At 35.7% G+C, this 15,362-nt stretch overlaps 2 protein-coding genes across 5 annotated transcripts; both read right to left on the reverse strand.

Moving 5' to 3' along the window:
- Nucleotides 1-1,845: 1,845 nt before the first annotated feature.
- VPS22 (EAP30/Vps36 family protein) lies at nucleotides 1,846-8,050 on the reverse strand. 4 transcript variants are annotated; one of them, XM_089069300.1, is made up of 10 exons: nucleotides 7,907-8,050; nucleotides 7,304-7,400; nucleotides 7,099-7,209; nucleotides 6,017-6,152; nucleotides 5,649-5,803; nucleotides 5,117-5,224; nucleotides 4,554-4,643; nucleotides 4,355-4,460; nucleotides 3,133-3,168; nucleotides 1,846-2,350 (listed from the first exon to the last, which is right to left on the reverse strand). In XM_089069300.1, exons 2-8 carry the CDS (start codon nucleotides 7,352-7,354, stop codon nucleotides 4,356-4,358), a joined length of 756 nt encoding a protein of 251 aa, XP_088925426.1. In that variant the 5' UTR covers nucleotides 7,355-7,400; nucleotides 7,907-8,050; the 3' UTR covers nucleotides 1,846-2,350; nucleotides 3,133-3,168; nucleotide 4,355. The 4 variants fall into 4 exon arrangements, with proteins under 4 accessions (XP_088925426.1, XP_088925425.1, XP_047974663.1 ...); XM_089069299.1 differs by lacking the exon at nucleotides 3,133-3,168; XM_048118706.2 differs by lacking the exons at nucleotides 1,846-2,350; nucleotides 3,133-3,168 and having other exon boundaries at nucleotides 4,077-4,460.
- A 1,685-nt stretch (nucleotides 8,051-9,735) lies between these two features.
- Nucleotides 9,736-14,416, reverse strand: LOC125210825 (Major facilitator superfamily protein). The gene is made up of 7 exons (XM_048110423.2): nucleotides 14,059-14,416; nucleotides 13,315-13,442; nucleotides 12,535-12,756; nucleotides 11,374-11,841; nucleotides 10,609-10,806; nucleotides 10,364-10,501; nucleotides 9,736-10,227 (listed from the first exon to the last, which is right to left on the reverse strand). The coding sequence occupies exons 1-7, from the start codon at nucleotides 14,137-14,139 to the stop codon at nucleotides 9,966-9,968; spliced, it is 1,497 nt and encodes a 498-aa protein (XP_047966380.1). The 5' UTR covers nucleotides 14,140-14,416; the 3' UTR covers nucleotides 9,736-9,965.
- Between the last annotated feature and the right edge of the window lie 946 nt (nucleotides 14,417-15,362).

A 15,362-nucleotide genomic window follows, 5' to 3' on the forward strand; every position in this document is an offset into this window, starting at 1 on the left:
ATGGAGGATGCCTTTGGCCTGAATATCCGTAAGAAGCTAGAGAAGGCGAAGGCCAAGATAGGTGAATGTATGGTCAAGGAGGTTGGGGAGTGGATCTACCAAGTGAACACAAATCGAGATGAGCAGTTCGTGGTTGACCTGCGGAAATGAAGTTGCAGCTGCCGGCGATAGATGTTGATACGATTACCTTGTCCACATGTGATTGCCGCGATAGAGACGACGACGGAGAACGTCGACAACTTCGTTTTGAGAATATACTCCAAGGAAACCTTCCAACAAGTGTACGCACCCATCATCTATCCGGTGCAAGGTCCACAACTATGGACGAGGACTGCCCAACCAGATGTCGTACCACCCGAGCTGACCAAGCTGTCGGGACGCCCAAAGGGAGCGAGACAGAAGGTCGTGCAAGAAGCCAAAGAAATTAACAAAAAGAAAGCTCGGGTAGCCCGAATTGTGCAAGTTAGAAAAGATGGTGAGGGACGCATGACTATGTCCCGGAAAGGGTTAATGTCGGACTAAAAATGTCGACATTGTGGTGTCGTCGGCCACAAGAAAAGAAGCTATCCCGAGCGTCAGCCAGCAGCAGGTAACAGCAACCCATGATCCACGACATGTCTAGTTAGAATTTGCAACATATTTCCCAACCTTTAATATAGATTTATCAGCCTATATGTCATTGTCTAATTGTTTTTTATAAAAGCAGGGAAGAAGCGCAAACGAAACAATGAAAAGCAAAAATGTGCATTGTGTCGCCAACCCGGTTATAATAGGGCACGATGTCCAAGTGCCATAGCTAACATGTTTGCAATCCAGCCTCATCCTCGGTGGTGGGTGACAACCAAGGTAGTTCATCCACTGTGAAGAAGACATAAACTTAGCGTAGTTCTAGTTTTTTGGGTATGGACAGTGCCCATTGGTCCTGAACATTCGTGAATTGTGTAACTTTTTGGTTTGGACAGTGCCCATTGGTTTGTGGGGTCCATAAACTGTTAGCTTATTGTGTTTGGGTTTGGGCAGTGCATATTGGTCCTGAACATATTCATGATTGTGTAACTTTTTGTTGGGGGCAGTGCCCATTGGTTTGTGGGAATTCATAGTCTTTTGTGGAAATTTATGAATCGTATAGTGTATTTTATTTTGACAGCCTTGTATATTTCATTTATGATTATGGTTGTGCATTAATATCATTAAATCATTTAGACAACATGAATTTGGTTGATGGTATTTATGATTTGTACTGCCACATTCAAGCTATTGAAACCATTGAATTGTTTATGTTTCATTTATGATTATAGTTGTGCATTCATTTCTTTGGTTGTTGTCTCATTTATGAATGGTTGTTGTCCCTATTTAATTATAAAGGAATTCAACTATTTATAGCACAAACATATTTAGAATGAAGCACAACAATCACACCTATCTCTAGTTCCCATTCGAAATGTATAACTCCAATAATCTTTCGAAGGCGGACGTTGAGAAGATAATGGAAAAGTTGAGGAAATCGGGCGACATCGACCGATGTTCGAGTAAACATTTGGAAACCGTCGTGGCATCGACTACAGTTATGAAGACAGAACTTAGACGAGAAAAAGAAGGTCGATCATCAACTCCAAATCGAGATCAATCTATTGGAGGATATTTGTGATGCATCTATCCAATTATTAGTTTTTTTTTTAGGTAAATTGTAGCTTTCATTTCAAAGAAAGCACATTTCAAATTTCAGATTACATAGCATTTCAGATTTCTGCCAAAATCCATATATTACTTCACTCCACATTCATGCCAAAGACTGCCAAATTCATACCTTACTGCCAAAAAATCCATACATTACTTCACTCCACATTCAAAATACATACCTTACTGCAAAGAAATTCAAACATTACTAAATCCATCATGCCAAATAAAGCTTTTACATCATGATTTCACTCCACATTAATGCCAAAATACATACATTACTTCAACATCAAAATACAAGCCAACATCACAATAACAAAAAAACTAAATCCATACTTCACAACACTAGCTAATTTCTGTATGGCTCGATTATTGTCATCGATCGATGCCAAAATCAAGCCTAAACTGTCCCCATCCGTCTCGTCCAGCGTCGGCAATGATTCCACACCATCGTCTTCTTCAATTGGTTCGATTGGTGAGCACCACTTGAAAAAAGTGCACTCTTTTTTTCTCACAAACAAAGTAGAGTTTCCCCTTGTAGGGTTGCCATGACTTTTGACGATACGAAGGGAAGTAAGTCGACTGCAATTGCAACACTCGTACCAGAATCGAAGGTCACGTTGATCGCCGCCACTCTCGCCGGACCCTTTGCTGAAAGTCGAACGCTCCATAACTAGGGTTTGAGAGGAAGAGGAAGGAAGAAGATGAAAGATGAGAAGAAAGAAGAAGATGAAAGATGAGAGGAAGAAAAACGCGATGTGAGGAAGCCTTAATCTATTATTTAAATCTGATTTTAAATGAATATTTACTAAAATAATTAGGAAGTAAAAACTCAAAATTAAAAGTCTAATTTGGTCAAAATCGAGATTAAACCCGTTGACCGTTAGTTTTTAACGGAAATGTTGACGGATGACCAAATGTGCAGGACCAAAAAATCAAAAAGATAAAATTTAGGACCAAAAACGTAAAATGATCATATGGACCAATTTTGGCCTTTAATCATTATTTATTTACAACATATATTACTATGGTCAACCATTATAACTCATTAAATACTAATAATAATATGGATCTCACTATCCACTAACACTACTTTAACCATCATTTTTCCTCCTCTCTCTTACTTTACCAGTTGTGTTTTAGTTCCCATGTCATTTCAAATGCACATATTTTTATAAGAAACTTGATTTAATTGAGTTAAATGAATATTACAGATTTCATTGAGTTACATTTTGCGGAGAGCTTTCTCAGCTACATCAAAAGCACAGTGGTCAAGTTTCTTGTCCCATGGATCTATACAAGAAACAAGAACATAGGGGTTGAAGTTTGAACTGCATAAACATGTCCTAGATATGCTTGGTAGTAGTAGGTTGCTTACGGGAACTCTTGACTAAATTGGAAATGCTAGAAATCCTAGAAGGCTTGACAGGCAACTTGGGAAAAAGAGATACAGACCTTGTTTAAGAGTGCCCTTGAGAATGAGTCCGTAAACTGATCATTAACAAGACAAAAAGGAAGAGTGAATCTCAAAAATACATTGTTATCTTTGGCAATTCGAAAAACACTAAGAAGATTACTAGTTATCATAGGAAAATGGAAGGGATTTTTAAGAAAAGAGTTTAGAGTGAAATGTAGAAAATATGATTGACCAATATTAGAAATATTTAAACACTAATACCATTTCCAAGTTGGAGTTTATTACCTCCATGGTATACCATTTCCAAGTTGGAGTTTATTACCTCCATGGTATCCTAGGCTAGAATTCATATATGAGATATCACTGGAAATGTGATGAGTAGCGCGAATCTCAATATCATGAGGCGATGGAGTATCCATCAATTCCACACTCAGTAGGTGAATTGAGGGAAGGGGGTGAGTGGAAGCTATGAGCTCCAAGGCATGTGACATATTTGCAGTGAGAGTTGAGGGATGGAAGGGATTCTGTTAATAGGAGTTAGCTTATTGTTGTTGTTGCCTTGGCTGAGAGTTTGAACCACTCATATGCGCTTATCTATACCAACACATACTTGTCGAATGTCGAATTAAAGCATTTGCCTCCTCTACTGCCTTTAAAGGAATGTCAACCTATAGTCCCTGAGACGTCCTAAAATTCAAAGGACTATTTCTGTGAAGATATCTTCCTTTGCCTCAAACGCATTAAGGATTTTGGCTAATTCTTTACTCAGTTAACTGACTAATCAGTTCAATTCAGTTGCTAATCGAACTGATCAATTAACCACCCTATATGTTACATAGTTGGAACTATGTAGGGAAAAAAATCTATAATTTGTTATTTGAGTAAAAAAGAAGAAAAAAAAAAACAATCTTCAGAGCAGCCACCAATATAGAATAAGGGCAACGTAGCATGATGTTATAAAGAATCGGACCAATGATCAAAGTTCAAGGGAATTCTCAAGGAAATCATATTATTGACGTTAATATTATCTTAAAGGAGCATCAACAAGAGTTGAACTTGAATACCTAAACAGGTGGATCAATTTGCTCTCCGCTCTTACATACGATAAAAAAAAAATAGTGTAGATAGTCAACCTTCCAAAATAGAAACACAAAAGCAGGTATTTTCCATACAAACTTAACAACACAACACTCCTTACAATTGTGACAATTAAGCCACTGTATAACACAAAATTACATAAAACAAGATAAAGAACCGAACCTTATATAGCATCAGATGCTGAGTAAGAAGATACAGATGATACGCAAGGAAACCAATATCGGCTTCTACCATCCTTGTGTCCATTATCAATCATGGCAAGACCTTCCTGTATTATCCAACATGTACCAGAAAAGCTCTATACTCATTTGGAATCAAAGTTTTAAGCATCTAAAAAGAAAAAATAGCAGCAGCAACTTACTTCTAGTAAAGTCTCGAGGGCATCAGTTGCACGTCCAGAAGACCAAGAGAGCCGTCTCTGAACTTCATCAACTGTCACAAAGCCTTGACCCTAATGAAACAGCATAACAAATAATTACAGTAAGTACTATTAAAACCTTGACCATAACCCAAAGCACATGCTATAACATACACAGCCTCAAACAAGAGGATTCTGTGGACACACGTCAATTTACAACCATAAGGCATGGATAAGATCATAAGACGAGTAGAATCAACAAGATGCTCCGTAGAGATGTTTCTTCTTAGATGGTGTCATGGTGGGATCCCAAAATTTCAGTAACCAACTTAAGCCAGTGTTAGTTTGATATAGACAAGCAACCAAAACCATGAATAGAGAGTTTGCTAGCATATAGATCTATACTGCATCTACCTAGGAATGATAAAATGTGTAGGGGCACAAACAGAAAACTGAAACTGCAGCTGGTTCAAGAATATATGCCAAGGGTAAAAAACATATCTAGATATGAAAGTGATAAAATCAAGAATACAGCAGTAAAATTCGTCAAGGGCTGAAGGGGAAACCTGCGCTAGCTCCAAGATTTCATTGTGGTCTTTATTCAACTCTGTGGGGACAGATCTAACAAGCTTCTTCTTGCCAAGAGAAATGACCTCAAAACCGTTCCCGAGGACCTGAAACAATTTTACGTGTTTAGCACTGTAATTCGCAATGATATCAATAATATAAAATCGGTAACAAGCTACCTAAAATATATATAGAAAATGAGACAGATGAATGCAGACAGATGTGCACACACATGCATATATGAAAGTGGGTAAGAGAAGAGATCTAATGTTGCATCTTAAGTTTAGGAGAAAAATAAGCTTGTAGTGTGCCAATCAGAAAATAAACCATATTTTTATCCAAACATTGATAATTATTGTGGAAAGCAATCAAATATAGCTTGTCACTTTTAAGAGACTACATAAATGATACTCCTTCCATCCCAAGTGCATTGCTAAAATTAATCAGACAGGTGATTAAAAATGATTTGAGGGGTATCCTCAAACATATTCCACTAACATAACATCAGCGATAAGATCAAGACCAAATTACCTTCAGCTTACTTATGGCACGCAAACAATCATCCTGAGAGATAGCCTCGCGAGTCCCTTTCCTTCTTTGACCAAGCAGTTTACAAAGCTCTTCCAAGCTGATCAGACCTCCATTGTGAGGTCTGGTAGCCAAGCAAATATCAACAATTTGCACCCCTGTCTAGATACATGGATTTGTTACAGTTAGAAGTGAAAGAACAGAGACTGTCTATACATAAGGGAAACATGAGGCCAAAACTGTTATGAATAAAATAAAATAAACACCGGGAGTGAAACTAGATACTTGTCAAAATACAATAGTGACAGGCAATAATATAAGTGTGGCAAACAGCTTAGCGTAAGAGATCAATGAAGAGGTGTGGAACCAACCAAGTTCGTAATAGAAGTCACCAATGCCCAATAGTTCAGCCCAGAAACCCTTATTAGAAGCCAGAGGATCAACTCCAACTTTGGCACACATCTCATGAAACTGCGACCGAAATGCTGGATTCTTGCGGATGTCATTCTATCAAACCAAACAGAATGATGAGACAAGCAAATACTTTAAATATTTTGATAAGGAATTAGGGGAATCAGTTATAGCAAACTGCATAAGAATGTGAACTAACTTTGATCAGAAGCTGCAAAGATGTAGTATCTCTTATTTGGTATAGTGATGGTTATGGCACATAAGGCTAGAAATTTTCATGCTTATAATCAAAGCTTCACCAAATTCATCGGACTTTTTGCATGCAACAAATAAGGTAGATGGAGTTATTACCTTTTGATGGATATATTTCTTTGTTTTTAATGCTAGACAAAAAACAAGAGGAACCTGAATTGGGATTCTCATACATTTCATTTAACTCAACATCTTATCATACAGTCCAAGTCCAACCAACTAGGCCTTTAGCCTCTTTCATATAAACTTCACAAAAAATTTTGGACAATGGAGACAAGATACTCAGTCACTATCTCTGGATAGACTTTGAGTGCTTCATTGGCATAGTTCCCGCTAAATTTAACTATAAAATATTTGCTTTTTCAAAATAATGTGAGATTGGCAGCTTGCACCACACAATAACTATTGTGGTATAAATTACTCAAAGAAACAGGTTACTGATAAAAGCTAGACAAAAGAATTATGAAAATAAAGCGAAGAGATGGTATAATAATTATTAAAATGGTTAAATCATGTTCTAGATCAAAGTTTTCCCATCATCAAGAAATAGACCACACTTCCAGTATTGACATAATTATACCCAATATTTTTATTTGGTTTTCAAATCCAGATCGGGCCCACTTTTTCTGTACCAATAGTCACGTTGACAACTGAAATTTGGGAGAATTAAGTTAAATTTTTTTTGTCAATAATTATTTCTGAAAAAAAAAATGAGCAAACTTCAGTCAAGGAAGCTATACTAAACCTTACTCAAAATAAAAAAATAAAAAAAGAAAAGAGAAAAGAGAACCTTGTGTTTGCGGGCAAAGTCTTCTAGCTGAGAACGAAATGTAGCAAGTTGTTCTTTCATGAGATCAGTCCGCAATTTTGCCACATTTTCTCCAAGCAATCGGTACTGATCCTTTAATCATCCAAAAATATTTATAAAAAGTACAGCCAAATATAAAGCAAGATTCGCATTTATATTTAATATAAAGAGAAGGAGTGGGAAGAACCCTAGCAGCGGCGGCATTCTGCAAACCTCCAATTCCAGGTCTACGCCTCATTATGTTATTCTATGTCCAATTGAACTTTGCACTATAACTTCTATTTCTGCTGAAGCAAGATGAAGACAATAGACATCAAATTAAGTAGTGGAGTAAAAACACTATTTAAATAAAGGAAAATACAGGTAAAACTTATAATTCCAAAACCAAAAGGAAAGTATGTGGAGTTTCAATCATAAGATGACCACCAGGCCAGTTCTGTGAATCATAAGTGAAAAAACTGAAATGTGTGCATAGCCAAACAGAACTGGACACCGAATTAGGTTCGTTCAATTTTTGTTATTCTGCAGTTACAAACTTTGTGTTTGTAGTTTCTTCTTCTGTATCCTATGATTCGAATCAATAGACAATGAGAATAGCAAACTAAAGTGCAAATTAACTAAATTCAATCAACAACGGCTATAGAAAACGGAGAACAACTCTCAATTTTGCGACTAGTTTGATTAAAAGGGAGTAAAACTAACGAGGCAGGCCAGAAAGTAGGTTTGATTTTGCAATAAATAGGAAAGCATTTAACCCTAATCATCCATTGAAGGGACGAAGATCTCGAACCTGAGAGTGTTAACGGCTGAGAGAGTTTTCACGACATCGGCGGCGGCGTGTTCGCAAGGTAGAGATGGATGCGACGCGGTGGGAAAGTCGAGTCACTTTGGGAATTGGTAATTGTTGTGGTTACGTTTGTTTTGTGTCAGCAATCAAAGAAATCAATTACTCCCTCCTTCCCATTAAAATCACCCTTTGACCGGGCACGAGTTTTAAGAAATATAAAAAAAAGTCAGTTGAAAAAGTTAGTGGAATGTGAGACACATTTTTTTATATTGATTTTATAATAAAATGTGAGTGAATGGAATGTGAAACCTACTTATTATTTATAGTAAAAATGAAATGTGATTTTTAATTGGGGACGGACCGAAATAGAAAAGTGTGATTTTTAATCGGGAACGATAATTAAATTTGACTTAGCTATGTATACGGACATAGAGTGTATCACCTCAAAATTAAATTTGAATATATGGTGCCCGTAGGACTGGGACAAAATACCGAAATACCGAAATACCGGCCTTATCGTATCAAAAAAATATCGAAAATACCGAATTTTCGGTATACCGTGACTTTCGGTACGGTATGATACCTTACCGAAAGATTCCGGTAAGGTAACAGTATGAATTTTCAAATACCGCGGTATACCGTTGCATACCGAAATTCGGTATATACCGTAAATTAAGGTATATACCGTAAACTAAGATATATACCACAAAAATATAAACACAATTATATATAAAATATATTTTATATATTTTTAAATTGTAAAATCTATTGTGAAATATAAATATAATTATGAATAAATTATATTTAATTTATTTTTAAAATTATAAAATATAAATAATATTCTAAATACTCTAATTTTCTATTTTAATTGATGTTGAAAGTCAGGTATACCGCAAAAGTAATGTATACCGAACTTCGGTACGGCATACCGAAAATGAGGTATGGTTTCGGTATGGAAATTCGCCATACCGAAAATAAGGTATACCGAAGTTCGGTATACCGAAAACTTTGGTAAGGTAAAGGTATGACTTTTTCGCATATCGTATTTACGGTAAGGTATATGGTATGTTGGTTTCGGTAAGGTATACCTTACCTACCCACCCCTAGGTGCCCGTGCATCCTTTTAAATTATAAATGAAATTTAATTAGAATGATTTATTATAATAATTATAATCATGATTTAAGTAGGATAGATTAATCAGGATGGGATCAGGTTGCTAACTAATTTGTTAAGAAATATATCAAAGATTTATGTTATAATATGTCAATACAAAGATATTTGTATGTTATTTAAATTTTGTTTACATGTCACTACGAAGATATTTGTATGTCAACTAATTTCGTCCCATAAAAAGATTTGAAATGACATGAGAATTAATGAAAAATTGATAATGCAAGACGGAAGAGAAGAAGAGTAGTTAAAAATTTAAAATAGCGTTATAGCGTTAAGTGGACAGCGGGATCCACATTATTATTAGTGTTTTATGCGTCATAATGATGGGTCATAGTGGTGTAAATAAATTGATGCATATAAGTAATAAGTTATGGTCAACTTTCCATTAATGGGACGAAAGAAGAGTACATTTTTAGTTGATATACAAACACGTCCGTGTTGAAATCTATAACAGACATAATTAGCTGTTAGCAAATTTAAGATAATTAGCATTCTAATAGGACCCAAATCCACCATGCATATGATATGGGTAAACAGCTAACTCGATCTAAAGAAAGGCTTTAGTTTAAGCAATTAGTAAGAGTAGTGTATTCAGAATGGTGTTTAGTTATTAAAGAAATACTAATGCATTTACTTTCAGCGCATTGTGTAATAGATATTCCGCTAAAATATGACATGAACATTCCTACCTCTGTCCAAAGCAACTAATCCCTTCTCTCAAATCCTTTTACAAAGACCAAAACATTAGTAGGCTAAAAGCTTATATGGAATCCTGTAATCCACAACTGTTTCTAATGTCAAAATTGCTCTTCTGAAAAATAAATCAAACGACCAAAGCTCATTTCTATCTCGCCTAATCAAGTCAGTTCTTTGATCTGTCTCTAGCTGCTAAGCTGATATGCCTGTAGCTTCTTTCGGTATCAAGAATAGAAAAGCCACCGGGATAAAGGTGCATACGACTTGGATCATAATGCCCACGAAAAGGTTGTCAAAGCTTCCTGAAGAGATATTCAAAACTGAGGCCAGCCCAGCACCCACAAACGAGCTCACAGTCGAACCCAAGTTGTTGATGGACATAAAGAGTGCAAACAATGTTCCTTCAATACCAGGTGGGCAGAGTTGCCCGGATAAGATGAGGAATGGCATAAACCTGCAAGAACAAGTTGAATACTGATTAATTCACTGCTTTCACATCTACCCTAAAACCTAGGTGGCCATGAATTGAGACATTTATTTCAATGCAACAATAAGAATAGCCTTTGATACAAAAACTGTTATGTGCGTACTTAAATTGGTTGATGCCATCTGATAGAGCTGATCCGAAGATCACCATAACCTTGTCTGATATGCCTAGTGAAAGATTTGATCTTGACACCAGAATTGCGTCCAGAAGACTCAATATGGACAAACTAATATGAGCACACCTGAAAATTTTTAAGAAGCCCACAAATGAATAATTGGTAACTTACTTGGAGTGAGGGTCTAGTTTTGCCAAAAAGTCAAGAGGAATCCAGGTCTAAGATCGACTTACAGGAGAATCCTACGCAATTTCATTTTCTTCAAGTAACGATTATAAATGAAGGTCCCAAGCATGAGCCCCAACCATCCTATGACACGAGTGGTGCCCAAGAATGATGCTTCCAATTTGAGAACTTCAGTCTGGTAATAGAACATTATTGTCGACAGGTTTGGAACAGTGACATGTGCCAGGAAAAACCATGCCATGGGTCTACACTCCCAGGAGAAAGTAGCAGCATAAAAGAAACCATCAGTTTATTCATGTCATTAAAGAGAAAGAACTTACAAATAAAAACTCAATAACAAGGCTGCAAAGAAATACTAATAAAATTGGTAACAAACACATACACTTGAATACAGGTGCTCAGATATTCCATGTTTCAGTAATGTCAATTTAATAATTGTCACTTTCATATATGGTAGAAGCATTAATATTTGTTACCTGACTTCAAGTATTACGATATTGGTTTTTGATATTCAATCATTGAAAAGGTATAACAATTCACAACAAGTAAGAATCATTAGCCACATTTCTTGGTGATTTTACTTGCCGAACTCTACAGTAGAAATGGGCAAATATCCATTCCAATAATGAATCCTCAAAGCACATATGCAAGTAAATAACACATAGGGAAGCTTAAGTGAAAGCAAGACAATTAATTGTTTCAGGTAAAGTACATATGGGAATAGAGCAGCTTAAGAGACAATATTCAGCCGAAAATCACTCCAATCTTACACAAGCAACCAACTAACTATATGCGAATGTACTAGTAATTACCTCAAAATGATTGGCTGTCTGAAAGCCCCAAGCAATGAAAATGTGGCACTTTTCAAAGAATTGAACCATTTTCCCATAATGAATCCGTGGTCAGACGACTCAGATACAGCTACAGGCTCTTGTTTTGTGCTCTTCTGCCCCCTTCTTCGCCTATGAGTACTTTTTCCGGACTTCTTTGTAGAAATATTTCTATGGTTTCTCGCATTATCTTCATCGGAATCATTGCCATTAATTGAGTGTGAGGCTCCATTTGAGTTGGAGTTCTCAGAAAGTAATTTATCTTCTACTGAACTCTCCTCAACTAAACTACATGAAAGGAGCTGTATGGCTGGTAAAACTGAAAAAAGTAAAAATATTTTATTTATCTGTAAGTTGTCAAGGGTGTAGCCCCCAAATAAACTGCCACATATCCCTCCAAAAGCCATTGCCATCCAGGATATGGACTGAAGATCACCAGCAAAACTAGCCCTGTTCAAGAGTCACAAGAAAGTAATTTATTGACGCCAAAACAAAAGAGAAATACATAGACTAACTACAAATTCAGTGACATATAAAAAACCATGGCATGCTTTGCATGCATGTAAAGTACAGAACAGACTACAGTTTTACATATTTAACACTTCGGCATATACTTTTGAGGAAATGACATTATCTTTGAAACTTGGTATCCCTTCATATATATACTATAGAAGAAAGTCTTTTTACAACAGACAGATTCACCAGGACAGCCAATAAAGACACCAAAATGTTCCATGTCAAGTTAGAACACTGAAGATTAATCTCAGGTTTTGTTCATTTAGAGAGAGAGAGAGAGAGAGAGAGAGAGAGCAACATTGGGCATTCTCAACTTAATAGGAATTAAATGCAGTCTGCAGCAGTCATCATACTTAATTCAAGAAATAACATATTCGCCCTTGGTAATGTTTTCCACACTGCATTTTGGATGGCTGCTAATATTTTAAGCTTCAATTTGAGCTAACTCTATCAAAGGTCAAGTGTAAAAATTAAAACTAAATTTGAATGCCTCATCCTCTGGTGTCAACAGATAAATGTCAGCAATTATCAACATAGCAATATAAGTTTTTTACTTTCAATTAAAAGGGTGCACAATCTCACAGCACATACGAAAAAGGCAGCCCCACAACACATTGAAAGACTTGCCTTTCAAATCTTACAGCCTCAGCTATCATGGCATCAATCACAACATCGGCCATTGCAGAGCCCAAATTCTGTACTGTCAAAAGAATCATGAGCTGCAATCTGGAGGTCCTTGCAGATGTATGTATGCCCAAAACAAGCCATGGGAAAAGAGATAGCAATGTGGCAATTATTAAGTAAGGAATCCTTTTTCTTCCGCCAATGGGTATGCAATCTGACAAAATTCTGCACCGCAAATCGCAATTCAACATTAATTATGTCATCAATGGTGAAGTACTAGTTACTTAATGATTCTTATCAAAATTGCATGCGTGCAGTAGAGCAATAAAGCACTACTATCAAGAGACCTGCTTGTAACATACTGTACACAGGAAAATGTTGAATATGATCAATTAATAATGCAGATTCTTTTCTCATGAATAAAAGTACTTACTCAACTCAATCATGGACTAGTTAAGGCTTCCAGATGCTGATTATTACTATTTGTAGCACGTAGTATAGTGCTTTGATTTTTCTATTTTGAATGAATAATTGATACACCTGAATAAAGTTTCTACAAGGTCTTTACATCCATCATGGCTGCTAGTCCTAGCTCTTGTTTTCCAATTTTCACATTCCCAAAGAAGTGAAGAACATATGCAGAACAGAGAGAATTAATATTTACAGGTGATGGGAGGGAGGGGGGGTATTAAAATGTTGCTGGACTTCCTATTTTCTTTCATGAAAAATGAGCACACATCTCAACATAAAGGCATCACACTGAAAATGGAGTTTGAAACATACCCATATACGGGTTTGATACTCCAAGGAAAAAATGCTATCGTGGTCACGAACTGCGATGCAGAAGGCGATAGCTTTAGCTTGTCTTTTAGTAGGTAAGACACCGCAGTCCAAACAAATGATCTGAAGCCCTGGTTCAACCAGAACAAAATTCCAAATTTAGTGTGGAGAACAAATATCCAGAGAACACAAGAAAGCATATGCAAACATCACAAGGGTGTAAAATCTTCTCTTAGATGTCAAGTCAATTCAATCCCCGTTGTATCCTACTGAAAGATATCCTAAAAAACTCTTCCCTAATAGAGTAAAAGATTTTAGTTATTTGGTAATATGACTCTAGATTCTTCTTAGAACATAAATCAGATGCCTAATAGTTAAATCATTTTATATAGATATCTCAATAGCATATTAACAGGAACTGAAGTGTTTTCAGAACAAATCATCAGGCGTGACAATCACCAAATCGGGGAATCAAAATAAATTAACAAATATACCATGCAATCAGAAACTATTAGGTGCGACTCATCCACAACGAAACACAGGCATATAATAGTAACATAAGAGATCACACAAAGCAATTAATAAAAGCCTTCAGAAATCACTCAAATATAACAATTATTAGAAAATTCAGCATTGCCTTACCACAGCAAGCGAGAAATTGTTAAAAATCAACTGAAAATATAAAAGGAACGAAAAAACTCGGCAACAACAATCGAAATTGAGAAAAACGAGAGCTGGAAAAGGAACCTGGGTGAAGTAAATGAAGCAAACCAGCCATAAAAAGGAGGCACCGAATGCGATCCCTAATTTCTTCAACCAACTTATCATTTTATTTCTACTTGATTCTGGTGGAGCGAACCGACTGAATTTTGTGCAACACCCCACCACCCGTCGATGATCCCGGATAAAGTTTCAATAACGGATGCTGAAGAATTCGTTTACTAAAATCTCCATCTTCTACAATGCATATCAAAAATTGAAATCGCGAAGTATATTGAGGAGAATTGGATCTGAGGGAAAATTTAGCAGATTACGCATCGAATTTGCTTCATTGTGGGAATTTAATGTTCCTTTCTCTCGTTTTTATGTTTCTTCTGCATTCAACGGTTTTTTTCTAACTTGTTGACTCTATTTACATGATGAGGAAAATTGGATTCATTTTTCTAATTTCTGTATATTTTTATTTATGCAAACTTACCTCATTTTCTCTTTTTTTAAAAAAATCTTTCATTTTACCAATTACGTGATCGTTAGTATTTTTCACTATATGATTATTAAATGATTTCTTTCTATTTAATACTACTGAATGTATCCTCTAATATAACGAGAAAATATGCTTGTTGACAATTTTGACACAAAGAATTATTAAATATACTAGTGATAAATACAAACTATATATTACCTCCGTCCCCTGAAAGTTTGATACAGTTTACCATTTCGGTCCGTCCCTGAAAATTTGACACACTTCACTTTTTACTATTTTTGGTAGTGGACCTCATATTCCACTAACTCATTCATACTCACATTTTATTATAAAACTAATATTTTAAAAGTAGGACTCACATCCCACCAACCTTTTCAACTTACTTTCCATTATATTTCTTAAAACTCGTGTCTGGTCAAAGTGTGCCAATATTTGGGGGACGGAGGTTGTATATTGTATAAACTTCAAACTATAATCTTGACGGTTAAAAAATATCAATAGATGATAAAATTATAACAATAAAAAATGTCAACAAATTTTTAACATAGCATCAGCCATTGACAATTGACATTTTTTGTTGATATTACTTTGTCTGTTTATATTTTCTAACAGACCAAATAATAGTTTCAAATTTGTTGAATATTTAGAGTTTGCATTTGATTACATCTCTATACTTATATATACTAATTTAAATTATATCAGTGAGTCAATAAAACCAATATCTTAGTATTCTCTTTTTTAACTTGAACTTTAGTGCATTCACATCCATGCTCTTGCACAACACCTTTAGGATGTAGGCTCGGACCCACCTTTATTCTTTTTTAATTTCATGTTTTTCCGCAAGAGC

This window comes from Salvia hispanica, chromosome 3 (genome assembly GCF_029641045.1).
Source record: "Salvia hispanica isolate PSC_SH4W2 chromosome 3, Shi_PSC_v1, whole genome shotgun sequence".
Classification (NCBI taxonomy): domain Eukaryota; kingdom Viridiplantae; phylum Streptophyta; class Magnoliopsida; order Lamiales; family Lamiaceae; genus Salvia; species Salvia hispanica.